At 39.5% G+C, this 22,325-nt stretch overlaps 1 protein-coding gene across 3 annotated transcripts in view; it reads right to left on the bottom strand.

Moving 5' to 3' along the window:
* BTC (betacellulin) overlaps positions 1–22,325 on the bottom strand; it is a 43,865-nt gene that overhangs the window by 7,563 nt on the left and 13,977 nt on the right. For 2 of the 3 annotated variants that reach the window (XM_082727043.1, XM_082727045.1), the window contains exons 2-3: positions 10,406–10,504; positions 2,202–2,319 (exon numbers count right to left, since the gene is read on the bottom strand). In XM_082727043.1, the coding sequence (XP_082583169.1) occupies positions 2,202–2,319; positions 10,406–10,504 (217 nt within the window). Of the gene's footprint in view, positions 1–2,201; positions 2,320–10,405; positions 10,505–10,735; positions 10,870–22,325 lie in introns of those variants that run through there. The other variant, XM_082727044.1, reaches the window with a different exon arrangement.

Below are 22,325 nucleotides of genomic sequence, written 5' to 3'. Positions count from 1 at the left end.
GAAGGTCAAGTCACATCAAATATGTTCCACTCATCTCAGTGGTACAATTTATGGAACGTCTACTCTGTGCTGGGTACTATAATAAGGATTTTTTTTAACAGATTGCTTTATTTTCAACACCTGAGAGGGCAATATTACTATGTCCTTTTGTAGTAGATAAACTGAGGCCCAGGAAAGGTAACAGACCCACTACTAACAGTGCTTATAATTAGTGCAGACAAAAATCTTAACTTAGGTCTACCTGAATCAAAAATCCGTGTCCTGACTCCTATATTCTTCTGCTTCCCATTGATTCTATAGCTTTTTACCACTAAGAAGCTGTTCTTGGCCCAGAGGAAGTTGTTCTTAGTTTTGACAGCATAACTTTAGATGGACCATGCTAGAGGGCCTTATTTACTTATTCACTGGTCATTTCCTGAACACCTATTAAATTCTGGCGCTGTGCTTGGCCCTCGAACACAAAAAATGAATAAGCCACAACACCCACCTTTAGGTGCTCACAGACTCAGAAGGGACTCTCAAAGAAACCAACAGCCATGCTCCAGAGGAAAAGAGTTTTCGTAGGAGGGTGACTGGATCTCAGGGAAAGGACATCTAACAGACCTGAGTATGTGTCTGAGAAAGGAAACTCAATGCCAAAGCTGGGGTCCGGGAGGAGCTGATGTCCGAGTTACACCTAAAACATCAGTAATGATAAGCTCTCCGGACTGTGGGAGCTTGTGTGATAAAGCATGAAAAGGAATGTAGGATTTCAGAGGAACATTTGGGCATACAGTGAGAGATATGGCTAGGAAGGTGAGCCAGGATCAGAAGAGCTTGCAGAGGCCATGGAAATGAGTTTTAACCTCACACTGAAGGATATGATCTGTGTTTTGATCTTGGGCAGGTAGATTACACATTGTAGTTTTCATTTTGGAACGTAGGAATATTAAAGAACAATAAATTTGCAGACCTAGGGATAAGTTGGAAAAATGTACTGGGTTAAAGAGCATTAATATTTTTAAAACTTGGGACACCTGGATGGCTCAGTCGTTTAAGTGTCCAACTCTTGATTATGGCTTAGGTCGCGATCTCAGGGTTTTGAGATTGAGCCCCGGGTAGGATTCTGCACTGGGCGTGGAGCCTGCTTAAGATTCTCAACTCTACCCTCCCCCCCATCAAGAGCCATGCTTGTGTGAGCATGCATACCCTCTCTCTCTAAAAGAAATAAAAAAAAATAATAAAAATAAATATTTTTTAAAACTCAATATAGTCTCTTAAGCCAGTGAGCAATTAGAGGAAATTAAAAAAATAAAATAAAAAAAAAAGGAAAGAAAGAAAGCAGCTCTCTTCTTTCCCAACACACACACACACACACATTTTTTTAAATTTCCTTACATTAGCAATTCTTACTCCCTTGTCAGTATCAACCAGTGTATTTATTTTTTAATTAAATTTAATTTTAATTAAATTTTGATGGCATCCATGACCCTTACATGTTTCACTAAATTAGGGTTTGGAATCTCTGTTCTGAGACACTTATGGGGAAATAAAAAAAAGTAGACTGTAGGAAATCCACGTAAAAACATACACAGTCTATGAACTTCCGCCAATATTATACTTAACAATCACGTTGCTCATCCATCAGGAGAGGTCTCAAAAGACACTGAGAGGGACATCTCTTTAGAAGAAAATAATTTTTTTTTTTTTTTTTCAAAAAAGTGGTTTGTGCCTGAATAAAATCAAACTGGGCCTCAGTCTCCCACGAGGTGGAGGGAGCAGTGTCCTCCCAGCCGCCTCCTAAGGATCAGCCTTGCCAACCTGCGCTTCCCAACAGGCTCACTGCCCGGCCCCGAGTGGACGCCTACGAGAGTAGCTTTTCATCCGCAGAAAATCCTCCGTATTGACGTTGACTACGAACTGCCTCGCACGGGCCGGAGTTCGCTTCCAGAGGGACGGAGGCTAAAGCGCTCAGGCTGGGCAGAGGCTCTGCCTGGACGCGGACCGGAGCCCATCCGGGCTCGGTTCAGGAGGAAAGTGTCCCCAGTTTCTCCCCGAGGAGCCGCCCCAAGGGGCCCGAGGCACGTGGCAGGGGTTGGGGGCGGGGGCGGGGGCGGCCAGGACCGGGGAAAGGGGACCCGACCTAGGCTTGGGGGCTCGGCCTCCCTGTCCCCGCACGCCCCGGCCCGCACCTGCCCCTGCGGCGGCTGCGCCCCACTTACACGCACGACGGCGTCTGCTCGGCCACCACGAAGCGACATCGCCCTTTGATGCAGTAGTGCTTGTACTGCTTGGGGCAGCGCGCGAAGTGGCCCCTCCGCTGGGACTGCGCGGTGGTAGCTGCCAAGTGAGAAAAGGCGGCGTCAGTGCACTGGCTTCGCGGACACCCGTGGGTCGAGAACCCGTTGCCCTCTGCGCGGAACCGAGGGTCGAGAACCCGTTCCCCTCTGCGCGGACACCCGTGGGTCGAGAACCCGTTCCCCTCTGCGCGGAACCGACTCCAGCTTCTCGGTTCTCCTTCTCTGCGCGCTGGGATACAAGCCAGACTTGCGTGGTCCCCAGATAGCTCTAGAGATAGGGTCTTGGGGATCTTGGTGGGAATGTTGCATATTTTAATTAAGATTTATGTCCAGCCTGGCTCTCAGAAACCTTGGCTTTGCTTAAAGGGGAAAGCATAGTCGCGATGAGAGAAGGCTACTCTTTCTGTGAAGGCTACAGAAACTTTTTTTTTTCCATTAAAGAAAAAAAGACCTTTTTTTTTTTATCTCCTCTCCCCTCTCCTCTCCCCTGTCCACCCTCCCCCTCCCTTCCCTTTCCTTTCCTTTTTTTCCTTAAACATGCACATAACACTTACCAAGCTGGATGCTGGTTATATATATAACCAGCTATATATATTAATATATTATATATTTTAATTAATTATATATTTATATTTTATTTATTTATATATTATATATTGATATATTTATATATATTAATTAATTAATATATATATAACCAGTATCCAGCTGGGTAAGTATAATATAATAATATATATATGTTAACAATGCATATAACAATATAAATTATATAACAATATATATATGTAAATTTAATGCTTATAACAGCCTTGTGAGGTAAGCATCATCCTAATCTCACATTAACAAATGAACAAAGAACAACACATGAAGGCTAAGTCACCTTCCAAGATCACATTCTAGTTAAAGGGCAGAAGCGAGACCCAGATGCAGTGCGTCTTGCCCCAGAGTCCTTGACTGCCGGACTCTGGCACTCAGCCAAGCCAGCTGTTCAGCAGGTAGCTGTCATGTGCTCTCAGCCTGATGCACCCAGAAGTCATGCTTGCCTGAATGAGAGATTCTCCCTCATTTAACCCCTGAATGATTTCTCTTGCTCTGAAGAAAGAGGAAAATACTGGAAGCTTCATTTGCAGGATTTGATCCTGCTCCGTATTCCTTGTCTTACCTTTTAGAGTTTTCCTTGCCTAAATTTTTAAACTGGGACAGTAATATGTAAAAGTTTCTCCCCTGCTTGCATGTAGAAGGTTTTAATAGATAAGGATTGACAAAAGAAACAGTACAGAGATAGTGACTTGTGGCCCATGAGCTGATCCACACCAGACGCGTGCCCACACCCAGAACTACAGCCAACAAGCGAGCTCTGACCCAGGGTTGGACTTTTCCACAGTCATGGTGTGACCAGCAGCACACAGGACTCGGACACCTGTGGGGCCAGAAAGACCACGATGTTCACTTCAGAAGGTCACTTCACACAAGCTTTGGTGTGGCACCTACCATCCCGATGACATTCATAGTAACGACTCCTAAAACTTCTTAATTAATATGATAAAAATGAGTACATATAATTGCCCAGGGCCACCAGGAAGAGGAATTGCCAAGAACTTTGAATGATCTATAACCAGCAAATTCCTGTGATGCTAGGTCACAAAGTTTCAGGGGGTGGCAGAACGTTGCTGAGGAACCGGCTGACCTGGTTTTGGTTGGTGACTTGGTTACCAGCTATGCTGACAGCTTGTGCATGCCAGACATTTGCTCCCACGCATGCCAGTCAATGGGATTCTTACTGAAATTTCTTCCAGAAATAACTGCAAAGTGTCTCAAAAACAAAGATCTGTATGTTTTGGCAAATAAACTTATCAGTCAACTTCCATTCGTACTTTCTATTTCCAGAGCCCTGTAGTAAGCCCTGGAAAACATCAAAAGAGTAAAGCCTATCTCGTCTCTGGGTAAGGTTACGAAGCTGTTTGAGCCTCAGTTTCCCCACATGGACACTGAAGATGATACCATCTACAGTGGAGGGCTGCTGTGGATCTCGAATAAGAACTCATGCAGAACTTCCTAGCAGAGGACCCCAGACCATCAAGTTCTCTGTAACTGAGTTGATTCTAGAATCTTGAAAATCTTGGCAATTCTAAGAGAACTTGTATCATTACAAAGAGTGTTTATCTAATAAAAGAGAAAGTTCTGGAAAATATGGATTGCTTTTTTAGGAGGAGGTAAGCAAGCTGAGCACTTGTGGAGAATGTTGGAAACAAAAGCTCAGAGTCAGGAATACGCAAGCCTGATCCGGCTGCAGGAAGGAGGCAGATTTAATGGAGATGTAGGTGACCTGCTGGAGAACAGCTGAGGATAGCTGTGAATGGAAGTTAGAGACCTCACATCAGTAGGCTGAGGTGTTTACACTTCAAATACAAGACAGGAGAGAGCTGAAGAAGGTTCTTATAGATTAAATTAAATGGTATATGTACGAACTATGCTCTTTGAGTTTAGCATTGTATCAGTGCATTCGTAGGAAGCTGAAGATTGGATTCGAGTAGGAAGAGGCTGGGAGCAAGGAGAAAACCACTGCCTGAGCCATGTAAACACGTGACGTGGGCCTGCAGCAGGGGCACGGAGGTCTAGGAGATGGATTTAAGAAGCTGTAAGACTTAGTGATAGATCTGCTATGGTCCAGAAAGGTCCTTCCTTCTTTGCAACGCAAACCTGACATTAAGCTAAGCTATGTGGCTTTGTTTCCTGAGCTTTCCTACTTCCTCTAGTTGTTGTGCTCCTTTAAATGTAGCCAGCCTTTTAATAAAGCCCCTACACAGCAAGATACCAAAAAGTGCCTTGACCAGCAGCTGCTGGGTGCAGTGACCTGACCGGCCTCGGCCCATCCAAGCAGCACAGACCCAGGCCAGGGAAATGGTTGCCAGGCCCTGTCTGAATTATTCACAGAGCTCTCTCCTTTGCCAAATAAACACGATCTTAAATATCCCAGCATTATTCGGGTTTAAAAGCCCTTCCATGCCACCAAGCAGAAAACGTCCAGTGATTTCTCTATGGAACTTTAAAAACTGGAGAAAACTACATCGCACATACGGCGCGGCCCTCCGCCCACCTCCCCAAACTGATGGGATCATCGTTTCTCTCTGATGGAAATGGGAAGGCTTATCAGCATAACCCTTTCTAAAGGGCCCCCTCAAATCCAGGTGCCTTCATCTGTTACTCATCAAGGTCACATTATCTGAAAATTGAACAACTGTGAAATTTAACATTTTCTGCCTATCTTGAGACCTGATGACATTGAGCAACGGATGGCAAGGCCTACCCTTCCACTGCAGAGATGTTTATCAAGAAGTTAATCCTATGACAAAAGAATAATTCGTCCCATGTATTGTGTTTCTTTGTTGAGAAGCAAATGACCTGGTCTTGAAAACCTAATGTGAAAACTCCCCTCACACTGGAGGTGGTGGCAACTAATTGATCTTTTTTCCCTCCCACCTTACTCTTTTCCAATCCACATTTCCAAAACCAAAACATTCTATGGGAGTAAGTCGGTCGGTCCCACATACTGAAAAATGTCAGCACAAACTCTCAAGCGGCTGGGCGCCGCAGGTAACATACCTCGGTCTCTTCTTGGGATGCCAAGTTCCAAAGATTCTAAAGACAATTAGGTAAGAAACTATGAGGGTTCCTGCAGGTAGGTGTATGACAATATCTAATTCTACGTAAGAACATCTTTGTTTCCATCATATGGGCAGACAGACAAGAAGTGGTTGTCTTCCTTGGGTCCTATGAACATTTAGATGAGATGTGATAGATTCATCTTGGGTCAGACTTCAGTGGAGGAAGAGCACACACAATCAAATGATGTAGTTTAGGGATGGAATTTTTCTCATTTTGATGGATGCTTTGATTAAACAACACAGTTCCCTGATCCTTCTTAGAGATAATTCTTATTCTCAAACCCAATCAGGCCTTGGGATGTTTTATGTTTAAAACTCCTCAGAATTGATACATTAGCTTTACTTTTCATAAAACGTTCACTTAGTTCTTCCAGGTGTGCTCATTATAAATCTATTTAATGATTTTATAAATTATATCAATATCATCAGCTTTTCTAAAATCAGCTTCACGGGTAATATGTTTTATGTAATTCTCATTACAGTGTGATAACCGCATAGTATCTCTAACCCCCTAGGCAAATACGCAGTTAAATCTCTGTGCAAGAGATTTAAAAGGCAGGCCTAAATTTTGAGATGAAATTCCCATCCGTGTTAACAATGAGAGAGAGGGAGTAAAATAAACCTATAAATTTTTCTTCCCCCACCCCAATAGATATTCGACCTTAAAAAAGGAGCAGCTAGTGGACAGAGAAGTTTAAGTTTGCAGAGACATATCTTCCTAGTCTATGAAGTAGAGGCTAAGCCTTTAATCTTCTAGTCCTTGACTTCCTGGCAACTTCCCAATAGGGGTTTCCTCCCTTTACAACCTTCTTAAGTCGGGAGGTGAGGAAGAAAGTTTTATATTTTCTAAGTTAATTTTCCTTCTTATCTTGCCAACTATCTCCTGGAGACAGGGGAATATAAATCCATACTGCCCTTGAAGAAGTGCAAAATTTGAAAATCTCTCTTATCTGAGGACTCCTATTTGTGTTACATCCAATGCCGTTTTCCATAGAAATGCAAGAGTTGGTGACTCCAGGTAAAGAAAAAAAGGTCTCACAGATGTATTTGTTAACCTTCCAGTGTTACTAGAATGTGCTTTTGAAGGGGGTTAATCAGAACAGATCGGCATGTCTTTTAACCCGGAGGGTAGGCCAAGGATTTCTTAGCTTACAGGGGAGGGCCTTCACTTAGAGCTCCCTTTCTCATTCTATCCCTTTAAAGGAAGAAAAAAATAACTTAGTGTTGGTGTGTGAGTGTATTTGTTCATTTAAAATTATTCAGCAGGGGGGCACATAAAGAAAACTGGACAAGAAGAAAACTTGTATTTCTTTTGTTTTTTGAGAGTACGTGTTATGGGATTCCAGTGTATATAACGCCTCCTTTGCTTGGTCTCTTTCCTGGTTCTTTCCTGTATCCCCCAGAATCTAAATTTTACAATGCTTTGGGACTCCGTGCTTTCTCATCTCTTCTCTTTACACTCCCTTTCTGAGCATTTCCTGGCTTTGAATGCCTTTATGGTAACAATCCCAAATTTATGTTTCCATCCCAGATGTCTTCCTTCGGTGTCCCACAGCACAATGAACATCTCCACCTGGTTGTCTAACTGACATTTGAAATTGACACTCCCCAAATGGAACACCTGATTTCCCCCCTCATATCTGGTCTTTCCTCATCTAAGTAAACGAAACCTACTTTCTTTCTATGATTCAGGCCACATATCCTAGAGTCACTTCGATGTCTATCTCTTTTACTCTACATTCAATTCGTCAGAAAATTCCATTGGTTGTACTTAAAATATATTCACTTTTCCTTCCATCTCTACTCCCTTGGTCTAAGCGTGACATTTATCTCTAGACCAGAAGTAGTCTCCATGGCAACAATTTCTAACTAGTCTCCCTGCTTCTGTCTTTCCCCGCTCATCTGCACACAGACACTGAATGATGTTATTAAAACTCAGAGCTGAAGTTTTTATAATCCCCAGCAAGGCTCTCCATGACATTAGCCTTTGCCTCTCTTTCCCCATTACCTCTACAACCTCATCCTTGACCATGTTGTTCCTTATTGCATCCAGGGTACCTAGAAAAGGGTCTGCTGCATTGCTGGTACACAGAAGCATTGGTAGGAATGAATATTTTCCTTCCTCAAGACAGAAAAGGACAAAATAAAAATGAAATGCTTAGAGATTGGGGCTATTTGAAAATAAAATTATAAAATCATTTAGAAACGAGAACAACTCCTAAAGATCATCTGATTTATTTCTTAATTTTCCAGGTTGCAAACGAGTGTCTCAAAGCTTAAGTGACTTGCCCAAGGTCACACAGACAATATAGACACTATGCTCCTGCTCCACATTAATTCCTTTTCAAGAACAGTTTTTCCCTTTCGGGCTTTACTTTCAAGGATTATTTTCCAGAATTTTCTTTGCATATTCAGCATTGTGATCTTACCACGTGATTCCAGCAGTTTAGCAAGGTGAATAACAATTATACATTCTAGACCCAATCTCTCCACATTTGTGGTAGGCTACCCCACTTACTGTGTGACTTTAAGCAAGCCAACAATCTTCTGCACGGTAAAGAAACAATTAATAGACCGAAAAGGCAACCTATAGCTGCTATGGGAAATACTACAGAGAAAAAAAAAAATACTGATAAACAGAACTACCATATGATCCAGCATTCCAACCTCTGAGTATTTAACCAAAAATATTGAAATAAGAATCCAAAGACATACTCATACTCCCATGTTTATTGCAGCACTATACACAACAGCCAAGATGTGGAAATAACCTAAAGATCCATCAAAATATGAATGAATGTGGTTTATGCAAACAGTGGAATATTATTCAGCCTTAAAAAAGCAGAAATTCTTGCCATCTGCAACAACACAGATGGACCTTGGGAGCATTATGCTAAGGTAAGTAAGCCAGTTATAGAAAAACAAACACATGATTCTACTTATAAAAGGTATTTAAATAGCCAAATCCACAGAAGCTGAGAGCAGAACGGTGGTTTCCGGGGTCTGGGGGTTGTGGGGCGGGGGAATGAGAAGTCGCTGTTTAATGGGTACAAAGTTTGGGTTATGCAAGATGAATAATTTCAAGAGATATACTGTACAACATCCTGCCTATAGTTAACAATCTTATACTCTACACTTCAAATTTTGTTAAAAGTGTAGATCTCATATTTAAATATTCTTACTAAAGTTTAAAAAAAAATAGGCAACACATTTAAGATAATGATGAGGCAGGTTTTTTAATACTCTCAATCACTGGATGACAGAATAATCTCCCAAAAGAAATGTGAAAATGCCATCACTGAAGCTATTTAAAACTCAACTGAAGATAAAATTTGCCTTATTCTTCTCTCTACATGAGTGACAAGACCCACACAAGCATGACCTAAGATACCAATGGATTCCACAGTATGTGGGCACTTTCCAGACCACCTACTAGTATGGAGAAAGAAAGAAGAAGATTGGGCTGGAACTGATGACTCACAACAGGACAACTTGCTCAGTATGTTCCTAGCTCAGTTATGACTTCTCCAGGGTGCTAGGAAAGGAGCACTTAACAACAAGTCACTACCCTCCCAGCTCCAAAAAGTTTCCAGGGAATACAGGAGGCTCTCTCCAACCTACTTTTAGAATTGGCCTTTGTTTTATTTTAAAACAGAAACAACCCCAGAAGACCAGACCATTCAGTCTATAAAAAGGACAGACTAGGGGTCATCAAACTATGGTCCAATGGCCAAATCTGGCCCACAGCTTATTTCTCTAAATAAAGTTTTATTAAAATAGATCTAAAGTTGCTCATTTACAATGTGTCTATGGCTGCTTTCACAATACAATGGCCAAGCTGAGTAGCTGTAAAAAGGCTGCATGGCCCACAAGACCTAAAATATTTATTATTTGATCTCTTATCAAGACTCATTCTTTCTTTGGACTAATGGCTTTGAGAATACTGAATCAAGCATCTCTAAGGTAAAAAATATGTAAAAGTCATTGCCTTTCTCCCTTCTTTTAAGTTGTGGAATAGAAAAAAAATAATCTGAATAGAATATGCCAACTTTTTATGAATCTATTCCAAGATATTCCATGCTAGAGTCTGGAGGACACACATGTGACACCTAAAATAGTATAATTATTAAAAATGGAAACCCTGGAATCAGAAAGACCTGAGTGTGAATCCCAGATTTGCAATTTACCGGCTCTGTGACTTTTGGCAAGTTACTTAATCTTTTTGGGCTTCACTTTGAAATAAAGTCAAAAATACTATCCAGCTCAGTGGACCCTTGTGAGGAACAAAGGCATTACTATACATACAGCACTTGGCAGAGAGCCTGGGACATTCATATGTGCTCAAAAAACTACCTAGTTTTATGATTACATGAGTATTAAAAATTAAAATTAAGGAAATCAGCTTTCCAAGATTGCACATGAGGCTGATAAAATACAAATGTATCACTTGTTAAGCATTACCTGCGCAGTTTTCCCCAGGATCTTGACAGAGAAGGCCATCCTTTTCAGGACTCCTGGTTGAATTCCCATCTGCCACAACACAGTGGAGGATCACTAGACCTTCAAGTTCAAAACAGAACCAAAACAAGCATGAAAAGTTGAAAATCTCCTTAATGCAAAGTACTCTACCAAAGTCATGACCCGTTTATGAAAATAACAAGCCTGTGACTTTCATTTCCAAGGCATTCTCCCACAGCAAGGGCCTGGCGTGGGAGTGGGTACACAGACCAGCAAGTCTAATTTTTTCACCCTCAAGGACAAGAACAGAATTTTCAAGCCAACATCACTTACGTGTAACTATGCATCTTGAGTGAAGAGACTTGGCCATAGTTTATGATGGAAACATCACAGAAGCAGAGGAATAGAAAGGGTTCTCAGCTGCTGCACAGATACACGGATAAATCTCCAGGGAGAATGGAGGACACGTACCCTCTCCATTCCATACAGATTCAACGTTTCTCAGGTACTAATTATTGTTCGTACTTCCTTCTTGAGATATGTGAACTAGATATTCAATTTGTGGAAACTATTTGAAAATTGCACCTTCCCTCAGCTGGGTACTCCTGTTGCTGAGAAGGACAAACCTCATGGAAAGGATGGTGGAGAGCGGAATACTGTGTGTTGGTTAGAACAGTTTAAAATACAATGGGTAGTTCTTGTGTGGACCTGATTCAAGAAAATCAACTGTAAAAAGTTACTAATGAGCAAATCTGAGAAATTTGACCCTGACTAGACATTGGATAATATTAAGGAATTACTACAGATAATTTTAAGGGTGACAATCATATTGTGGTTCAGGATAAAAAACAGAACCCATATGTCTTAAAGATATAAATTTAAATACTTATTAATGAAATTAATGTTTCCAAGATTTACTTTAATATAATCCAACAAGGGGCAAAGAGTACAAGATGCTGAGAGACACTTACAGATGTGACAAGATTGGCCACATAATAAGAAGATGGAGAGGGCAAAAGGTAAGGGAGGGCAGATGTGGAGAGATGAGATGGCTTGGGAGTTAGCTAGACCTGAGTTCATGACCTGGTTTTGCCACTTTAGAGTCATGTACCTTGTGCCAATTTCATAACCTCTCAATTTCCTCATTGGCAAAATGGAGATAATTATTATCTCCTCTTCAGAGAATTACTGTGAGAATTCAATCAGGTAAGTATACAAAACAACACATTGTTGGCATGTAATCAATGCTCACTTAAATTACTCATTATTATGTACCTGGCAGGAATCGGATAACTTGCCCACTGGGTATATTGACATTTATCCACCTAGCCAATGGTTTCTAAACTGTGCATGTTCTATAATTCAGCTCAGTTCAGCAAACATCCATGAGCATCCAGAAAAACACAGGTGGACAGGACAGACTCTACCCTCAAAGGGCTCCGAAGCTAGTAAGACAGGCAATCAGCTAACCAATTAGCCGTAACACGAAGTGAGACTGTTGCGCCTGAAGACAATAGTATTTGGCAAGTTCAAAGGCCAAAGAGTTTTCAAAAAGAATCTTTCAATATGGAGACTCTTTGCTAGCTATCTAATTAGAAAAGTTTCAAAAAATTTTAAAAAGGTGGTAATTAACATTGGAAATAGTGAATAGAAATAGAAACTCAAATCCACTGATATTGGGTAAATTAGCACTTCTTTACTGGAGTACAAATTAGTACTGTATGTGCTAAAAGCAGAAATACCAAAAAAATGCAATTATTTCATTTCTAGTAATTATTCAGAAGGAAATAATCCAAGATGCATAAAAAGATGTAACTGAAAAATTCTCTACATGACACGGGTTCTAAAAACTTGGAAATTCCCTAAGTATTTATAAAGATAGAGTTGACTAAATACACGGAACTATTTTCATGCAATAAAATGCTATTCAAGCATAATTCAAATAGTAATAGAACATTTTGATATATTCCTGAGAGAGAGAGACTAGAGAATAATAATGTAGTGGGATTTGTGTGTTTGTCTGCATCAGTGTGTGATAATAGTATAAAATAGGCCCATATAGATAGATAATCAAAAAGTTGGGAAATGGCAAGATTTCATTTCTTTTGATGGCTGCATAGTATTCCATTGTGTATATATACCACATCTTCTTGATCCATTCATCTGTTGTTTATAAAAAATAAAAAATTAAAAATAAAAGTTGGGTAAGTAAGTAGAGAGTTGTTCACATTGGTTAGGAGACTTTTATCTTAATTTTCCTTATTTGCACTTTCTAATTTTCTAGTAGCACATTTTATTTGTTGCAACAATAAAAAAGGGAATGTCTTCCCAATAGAAATTTACCCCAAAGATAGAGAGGTAGTGAAATGAAGAGCCATCTGTATCTCAGTGTTCATAGCAGCAATAGCCACAGTTGCCAAACTGGAAAGAACCAAGATGCTTGGTTCTTGGTTCTTCAACAAAGGAATGAATAAAGAAGATATGGTCCATATATACTATGGAGTATTATGCCTCCATCAGAAAGGACGAATCCCCAACTTTTGTAGCAACATGGATGGGACTGGAAGAGATTATGCTGAGTGAAATAAGTCAAGCAGAGAAAGTCAATTATCATATGGTTTCACTTATTTCTGGAACATAAGGAGTAACACGGAGGACATGGGGAGACAGAGAGGAGAAGGGAGTTGGGGGAAATTGGAGGGGGAGATGAACCATGAGAGAATATGGACTCTGAAAAACAATCTGAGGGTTTTGGAGGGGTGGTGAATCTGATGGTGGGTGTTAAGGAGGGCACGTATTGCATGGAGCATTGGGTGTGGTGCATAAACAATGAATTCTGGAACACTGGAAAGAAATTTAAAGAATAAATAAAAATTAAAAAAAAAAAAAACAAGTATCAGGGGCACCTGGGTGGTTCAGTGGGTTAAGCCTCTGCCTTCGGCTTTGGTCACGATCTCAGGATCCTGGGATCGAGCCCCACATCGGGATCTCTGTTCAGCAAGGAGCCTGCTTCCTCCTCTCTCTTTGCCTGCCTCTCTGCCTATTTGTGATCTCTGTCAAATAAATAAATAAAAATCTTAAATATATATATATATATATATATATATATATATATATCAGTATTTTGGTTCAAAAAAAAATACACACACACAATATGGCCACCAAATTTCTAGATTTTTCGTATCTTTTATCCCAACAATGCCACTCTCCTTTCACACTTATAATAAACCAGAAACATAAAATCATTTTGGGCTTTCCAAGCATGCTGATTATATATTTACTCTTCTTTGTAATCCTGGTAACTAACACAGAACACAAATGTTGAAAAAAGGAACAGATCAGTCTATAAAAGAACAAAACAACTTTCAGATTAAAAAAATCTTAGTATCTCTTTCTAGTGGAAAATATCAATCAATTTCTTTATTATTATAAAATAGGTTTAATTCATTTTTAAATTCCCATACATGAGCTTTCTCCATGGGCAGAATCAGTAGGACTTAATTCTGGAGTTACTCTAACAGTGGGAATTTTACAAAACACTCTAAATCTTAAAGAGATTCCATATCCACAAACTGGGGATGACAATATATTTTTCAAGAGGATATTGTGGAAATAAAATTAGGTAACACAAAAAGGCATGTGGCTTGACATCTAGTATACAATTTTAAGTCCACTCACACTCCTTTCTATCACTTATCATCTAACCCATCATTCTCCACTTCCACCTAACAGAGGGAGTTCTGATTGCCCTGAACCCCTGCGCAGGGCCTTCAAGCACACTGGCTGGCTGGTGCCTGCGCCCAGACTCTGTTCCGCTATGAATCACTCCACATGCCAGCATTAGCTGGTGAACGGACGCCACTGGGAGCGCCCCAGATGGGAACCCTAGGGAGGAGGCTCTCTCAGGCAAACCAAGGCACTGGGGTAGCCCGCGCTCTTCTCCCCACCCACAAACGTCAGGTTATAGTCACAACCTGGTGGCCGTGAACCAAATCCAGCCTGAAGAACCATTTTCTTGATCTGCATGGCTTTAAACAATTGAATCATGACAGCTCATATTAAACCTGGATTTTTCTGCTTCCACTGAAAAAGCAGAAATTCTGGCAACATGGTGTGAAACAGCTTCCCGGCAACAACTGGGTGCAACTAAGCAGCAGGTGACCCCTTTAATGCCCCAGACCATCAGGCTTGCTGTGCTCATTTACTTGACCTGCCTAGACCCTGACAGGAATTTCAAGTTGTGATCTGTATGGAGCAACTCAGGAATCGCAGAAATGCTTACAAAACCATTTACTCAATACTGAAGACTGCTTCACAGAGGAAAGGCATTCCTGTTCCATCCATAATTCAACAAATATTATTGAGTACCATGATACAAGACACCGAAGGCTCAAAGATAACAGATACTGTCACTGACCTTAAGGAGCTCACATTCTGGTAAGGAAGGTAGACACACAGATCTTTAAGGTGTAGTGTAGTAAAGACAACAGCAGAGGTGACACAGGATGGAGAGTCAACTCTACTTAGCTGCAAAGACTTGAAAAAGAGAAGATGAGAATTGTGGGGAGTTTTTAATGAGGAAGAAATGATTTTTAACACATCAGTTAGTGACTTCTAGAAGATAAAAATTGTGTAGGCAAGGTAACATAATCATTGATGTTATTTGTTTCTGCAGTAGATAATATTTATATGATGATAATAATGCAAATACTGATCATTGAAATTATTATATATCAAAAATGATAAAAAAAAAATCAGGGCCGGTAATTAGTTCCACATATACCATGTGGGGAAACTGCGGTGATGAATCAGTATCTATGCTGTGCCAGTTCTTAAATGTTTAGACTATCACCCCTATAGCAATATACTGAAATTATGAGGGTAGAGGAACTCAGTAGGTAAAATCTAAACTTGACAAGTCAATAAATAGCATTACAAGCAAGGTATTTAGATATAGATATTTAGATGGAGATAAATACATAAATACAGAAGAAACACTTAAAATATTCAGAAGTGGTTGCTTCTAAGAGGTGGAGAGGAGGGAAATCATGGTGCCAAGATCTGCTATTTGTTGTTATAAACCTTTTAGCACTATTGGATTTTTAAAAATCTATGTCTATTTATTACTTTATCAAAAATAAAATTAATTTTTAAGAAAATGGTAAATAAAGTTGTAATTAGCCAAGGCATTCTAAATAAAAGGGGCAGCTTGTAAAAGGACACAGTGGAAGTCATACAACTTGTCTAGCTTGTCTGGAGGGTGAGTAGGGATTGTGATGGAGAGGAGGCTGGGGCAAAAATAAATATGACCATCTTAATTACTCTGGATTCTGTTAGGCACCCAGTTTGGGGTCATTGAAATGCTTTAAGTGAGAAACAACATAATCTTTTCATTTGGTTTGTTCTGTGTGTGTGTGTTTGTTTGTTTGAAAAGGTTACTTGAATACCAGCATAGATTATTCAGACACATGTAAACCAAGCGGGTGGCACTGGGTATGGGGAAGAAGAAATGAACACGAGATATTCACAAAGTAAAATTTATAAGACTTGGTGGCTAGTGGGACAGAGTGGGAAGTGAGAAAAAAGAAGTCTAGAATGACTCCAGAGTTTGGAGCTTGAATGGCTGTGTGGATTGTGGTGCCAATCACAGACATATGGGACAGAAAATAAACATTAGGGAGAAATATTAGTGGCATGGGAAGTAGGCAAATGATCTCAGATTACTTTTCAAAGATGTCCAACTGCAAAGGGAAGGGAAAGACTAGTGAACAGATTAAAAAAAAAAAAAAAAGGAGGGGACTTGTTTTTGTTTTTAATATAGAGAAAATTGATAGAAAGAAGCCAAAGGTATAGGAAAGAGGCAAAGGATGGGCTACCAGTAGAGGCAGAAAAGGTTACAAATCATAGTCTGAAAGGCAGGGCCTCTTCTGCAGTTTTTGATCCTTTGTAGTCAAAGTTAGTAACTTTGCAAATATCACTTCATTTTCAGTGAATGAAAGGTCATTAGAAAATAAGGGCTTAAAGGTATTTTACATTCTATACATCTCATGTCATTGTTCAAAGGAATCTGGCTCAAACTGAATGCAAAACACCCAAAGGTTTCTCAACTTTTACACTATTGACATTTGGGCTGGATAATTCCATGTTAAGAGAAGCTGTGCATCATAGAATAATGATTAGCCCTGGCTTTTACCCTCCAAATGCTGGTAACATCCTAACCCCACCTCTCCCTGTAGTTCTGAGTTGTCACAATCGAAAATATCTCCCACCATTGCCAAATATCCCTGAGAGGAAAACTGACCTGGTTGAGAACCACTGCAATTCTCTCCAAACTGTTTTAATATTTTTTGTCCAAAATATACCTTTCATTTTGAATGTGTTGCTTTATTATAAATCAATTAAACAGCCTCAAAACCTTAAATTTTCACTTCTTAAAGAATTTCTATGGGAAAGGTTCATTATCTTGTGGAAAGATCACCAAACTCAGTCATTAATTCACTGTGTGACCTTGAATTAATTAACAATCTATCCTGAACTTTTTCCTTAAGAAAACTTAGAATCACAAGTTTCCTGCCCATTCCATAATCTGGTTTATGAAAATCAAATGAAATAATATAATAAAATAATTTATTCAAAAACATGTTATTAAAATGATCATTATCTTCATCAGAGAACGTATGGATTATACTTTAGAGAAAATGAAAGAAAATATGGTACCTAGATGTGGAAAACAATAAGATTTTCATCAGAAGAGTCACAATTTTATTAAATTTCAGAATTAGTAAAAACCTTCGAGGAATTAAAATATCCTACCAACCAATTCTCAACTTCCTGAAATCATCCTCTGGAAAAGTTCCTCAACCCTGCCTTCTAATTTCAGCACAGAGTCTTCTCTCTCCTCCAAGCCGTTCCATTTCAGTGAGACCTTCCATCCATTCTTTCAATTGCAGCCATTTCATTCAAAAAGATTATGGAGCTTTTATTTCTAAGGCTCTATAAGTGATGCTTTACATTAAGCTAGCTTTTTGCCTTCCCATAACTTTACTCCACTCACTGGGATCATCTGGAATAAGTCTAATCTCTCTTTCCCATGACAGATTTTCATTATTTGAAGCCAGATATCAAGACTTTCTGAAAGGATTCCTCTTCTTCGGGCTGAGCATCCTGGTTCCTTCAACCACATTTTACCTGTCATCATCAAGACCCTCATAATCCTTGCCATGGTCCCCTAAATGTAAGGTCAAACCAACGTGCCTTTTCACATGGTTCTGGCAAAGACGGAATAGACTGGGGCTCTCGTCCCCCACACTGTAGGCGCTGTATTTCTGGTAATGCAGCCCCGTAGCACATCAGCCATTTTTGGCTGTCTGATTAAATACTGAGGTTTCCGTCTGTTTTTAATAAAAGGAAACTCTTACATCTCTTGTGCTACTGGAAAGCAGTGTAATGATGGGATTATTTGTTCTTTTTCATTGTAGCTCTGTTTTGCTTCACTTTTGTTTTTTACTTAAAAAAATGATTTTAGACTTTTTAGAGTTCCCTTTACAATGTGTATTCGGTTTCACCTATCAGTAAAATATTTCATAATCTTTTTGTTTTCTTATTCTTTCATTCAACCTATTTCATGTGACCTGCATAATTTCTGAGAGATGATTAAAGCAATAAAAACAAAATAAAAATGTTAGATTCGTTGTGTCTGCTAAGTGATGAGAAATTGAGTCTATATTTCTGGTGCTAGTTAATAAATATCAACCATACTCATAAAACTGAAGACAAAAAGGAAAAGAAATCCAATTCTACTTTCATGAGTCAAAGTTCCATTTATGAGATGTTCACATTAAAAATTACAGAATGTATTAAAAGTATTATCCCTGTCAGTCAGCATGGAGAATGAAGTCATTGGGAACAATATGAGCATTGAAAGAGACCCAGTCTGACAAGGAGCATGACCCACTGTCTCATAGTTAACTGCTAAATGCTGAGGTAAGTTGTACACCAGCTGGGTCAACTATTTAAAAGATCAAATGTGACCAACATCAACAGTTATGTAGGTTGTATTTGCCTCATCTCTGAGCTGAATTTTCCATTTTTACAGCCAAGGGCATTTTTTAATTTTAAAAATAAAAATAAATATAACATTATCAAAAAAATAGCCATTCATCTGTATTCTGATGACTTAGGAATCTTCAATTTCTTAGCTTCTATTTGTATCTATCAAATCCAGGGATTTCTTATGATATTGTACCCATCTCATTTTAGGATTTGAACCACACCCTACACCCCGTTAGAAAATCCAACTGTAAATCAAAGGAGAATTTATTAATCTATGATTATAAGCAGAAATTGGGAGAACATCTCATAGTCAAATCCCTAAAATTCTGTTTATATAGAAGAAAGCAGTGTCGATTAATGGGAAAAAGATAAAGTGGGAGTCAGATGGCACCAGATTTGAATCCTGGTTGTACATTCTAATCACCAGTTTTGCGATTATGATTAAGTGACTCAACATTGAACTTAAGGGTCCCCATATGTAAACTGAGGCCCATACTGAGTAAACAACATGGTAGATCTAGCTATATGCTTTAAAAAAGAGAAAAAATAAGGTATGAATTATTAACCTTGGTAATGCCTGGCACAGGGTAGGTCCTCAACCCAATAGCAGCTATGAAAGAGCTGAAGCAAAAAAAAAGACTCTAATTCCTCTGGTAAAACAGTAGATTATCATTCCCCTAAATGGATATTGACAAATTTCTACATATATGCTGTGATTTGATCCATATGTAAAATATGTCTATGAAACAAAATATGAAAGCTAAATATGTATACATATACATATACATATACATATACATGTACACACCACATTCCTATAGTGTGCTTATATGTATGTACTTAGTGAGGCAAAACAACATGTTGGCCTTTCTATAGGCTGCTTCTCTCCAGAGTTTTTAAAAGACATTGGAAGTGAATGCGCCTCAGCTGATGAACAGAAATATAGCATCTTGTATGGTTCTTTGTATTCTCAGGACAGTTCTGCCAGTGACTCAGCATACTGAGTATGTCTGCCAGGGCTACTGATTCAGTGGGTTGGTTAAATGATTCAGTGATACAAACACAGTAGACCAAGTCAGATCTTGGATGGTGCTGTCTGACAACCAAGGGGATTGTAAATCATAGCTCCAATTTTAGAAAAATAAAGTTAAAAAAGGTTTAAAAATTTTAATCAACATTTGGAATAAAAAAACTATAAGGATCTGGGGGATTTTTTTCATTGTATCTCCATTGTCAAGAAGAGAAACAGAACCCTGAGTATACATACTATACAGAGAGCATTTTCTAAGTCTGAAAAGAGATTACATCTAACATGCAGTTGGAGGGGCTCATGGGTGGCTCGGTCAGTTAAGCATCTGGCTCTTAATTTCAGCTCAGATCGTCATCTCAGGGTAATGAGATCAAGCCTCCAGTCAGCTGAGAGGGTGCTTAAGATTCTCTTGGGTGCCTTCTAACCCTCCCCTACTGCTCATGTTCACTCTCTCTCTCCCTCATACTCTCTCTCAAAAAAGAAAAAAGAAAAAAAAAGAAGAAGAAACATGCAGTTGAAAAAAATATTGGGGATTGGAATGATGTTTATCATTGTGGGCTTGTGATTGACTGAGACAAAAACTAAAAGAGGTGAAGTTTGACATTAGCATTCTCTTCCATCTATTCTTGTTAACTTTTTTTCCATCTTTTTTTCATTGCTGTTTTGCCTTCCTATAAACCAGTATCTTTGTACTTCCTTGACATTCCCCCAAATAGAAGATAACTTTTAAACATAATTTCCTTTCCAAATGCGTTTGCTTTCAAAGCAGATGTGCAAGGAGAGAAATTAAGTAACTCAAATACTCTAAACTTAAGTGCTTCAACCTGGGTCTTCTAGAAAGCAGAACCTGAGATATATATGAAGGGATTATCACTTTATTTAGGAGGTCCAAGCTCTGGAGTCACAAGAATGAGGAGGAAAAAAAAAAAAAAGAAAAGAAAAGAAATGAAGCAAAGAAGGCAAAGCAATGCAATGTATGTACCCATCTCGCAGATGCAGCTCCAGAGTACGTCACAAAGAGACACCAAACTTTGCTCGGACCACATGTCCACTCATACAGAAGCTATATAAAGCATTTTAAATAAACAAACAAACAAAAAAACTCTTCATCTTAAAGTAGTTCGTGGAAGAAAGAATGAAGGAGAAATACATCTGCCGCAATCACTTTCATCACCCGTTTCCTAGACAAAATTCCAAGTAAGGGGTGATAATTGCCTCAACCTCTGGCCCTTTGCTGAATGAGAGGCCAGAACTTGTGCCCTGGACATGGTGTTTTCCATGTCCAAAACAAGGGACAACTCACTATAGGTAGGGAGCTGGGCAAAGACAAAGGAAATAGTCAAAGGGCTCTTCAGAGGGGTATATTGTTTGTGGCCTGACCCAAGGAATATTTGAGGCATCAGGACATCTCATGGACAACCATGTTCTAAGAGAAGGAGGAACCCTTCAAAGGTCTCTCAAATCATATCATCTGAAAAACTGCCCATACTGTCAAACTTAAGATAGGCTTCTGGATTTTCAGGACTAGGAAAGGAAGTAGAGTCAGGACAGAAAAAACAAAAAAAAATAAGGGGTTCTTCATAGTTTATGTTCATTCAAAATCAGGAAAGTAACATATGAACTCTTTCCTCTCCACATGTAAAATTTTATCCCAAAAGGTAGAAACAGTATCTTGGTGTTTAAGAAAAGCTAAGAAGGATGGATAACACTTTTTTAACTTATAAAAGTACTCCAGGGGGGCGCCTGGGTGGCTCAATGGGTTAAAACCTCTGACTTCAGCTTGGGTCATGATCTCCGGGTCCTGGGATCAAGCCCTGCATCGGGCTCTCTGCTCAGCGGGGAGCCTGCTTCCTCCTCTCTCTCTGCCTGCCTCTCTGCCTACTTGTGATCTCTGTCTGTCAGATAAATAAATAAAGTATTAAAAAAAAAAAAAGTATTCCAGGGACACCTGGGTAGCTCAGTCGATTAAGCCTCTGCCTTTGGCTCAGGTCATGATCCCAGGGTCTTGGGATCCTCCTGCATCGGGCTCCTTGCTCAGAGGGGAGCCTGTTTCTCTCTCTGCCTCTGCCTGACACTCTGCCTGCCTGTACTCTCTGTCTCTCTCTTTCTCTGACAAATTAAAAAAAAAAAAATCTTGGGCGCCTGGGTGGCTCAGTTGGTTAAGCAGCTGCCTTCGGCTCAGGTCATGATCCCAGCGTCCTGGGATCGAGTCCCACATCAGGCTCCTTGCTCGGTGGGGAGCCTGCTTCTCCCTCTGCCTCTGCCTGCCATTCTGTCTGCCTGTGCTCGCTCTCTCCCCCCCTCTCTCTCTGATAAATAAATAAAATCTTTAAAAAAAAAAAATCTTAAAAAAAAAAAAAAGTACTCTACAATCTTAAATTTTTAAAGCCCAGAGAGGTAAGTATTTTAGCCACCTGTGATACATAAACTACTTCATATATCTGAAAATTGTCAACACGGCAATAATGTCTTTGCCAGTAAATCAACCTCTTTTTTTTTCTCACCATGACCATTATTAAATCTGTAACAACAATGACTAAATTGAATGGGAATTCCATAATAACCTAGAGCTAGTTTCTTAGAAATCATCAGTTGTCAATTGACTTTCTGATTCCCATTCCTTTATGATAAGACCATTCCAGACAGTCAGACATTACAATACTTTAAATGAAAAGCTCTGGGCTCACTGAATTTCCATAATAGTTCATAGACAGGAGGAGAAAGGAACCAACCAAAAGAACAATTTGTTATCAGGGAGGATTATCCGATTGCAAAATGAGGAGAGACTGTGGAGTTGGCCTCTGGATTTAGTGATAACACAGTCTCTGACCCATGAGGTAA

The sequence above is a fragment of the Mustela nivalis genome (genome assembly GCF_964662115.1).
Source record: "Mustela nivalis genome assembly, chromosome: 4".
Classification (NCBI taxonomy): domain Eukaryota; kingdom Metazoa; phylum Chordata; class Mammalia; order Carnivora; family Mustelidae; genus Mustela; species Mustela nivalis.
The sequence above is the reverse complement of the archived record's forward strand: the minus strand, read 5'-3'. Positions and strand labels throughout refer to the sequence as shown.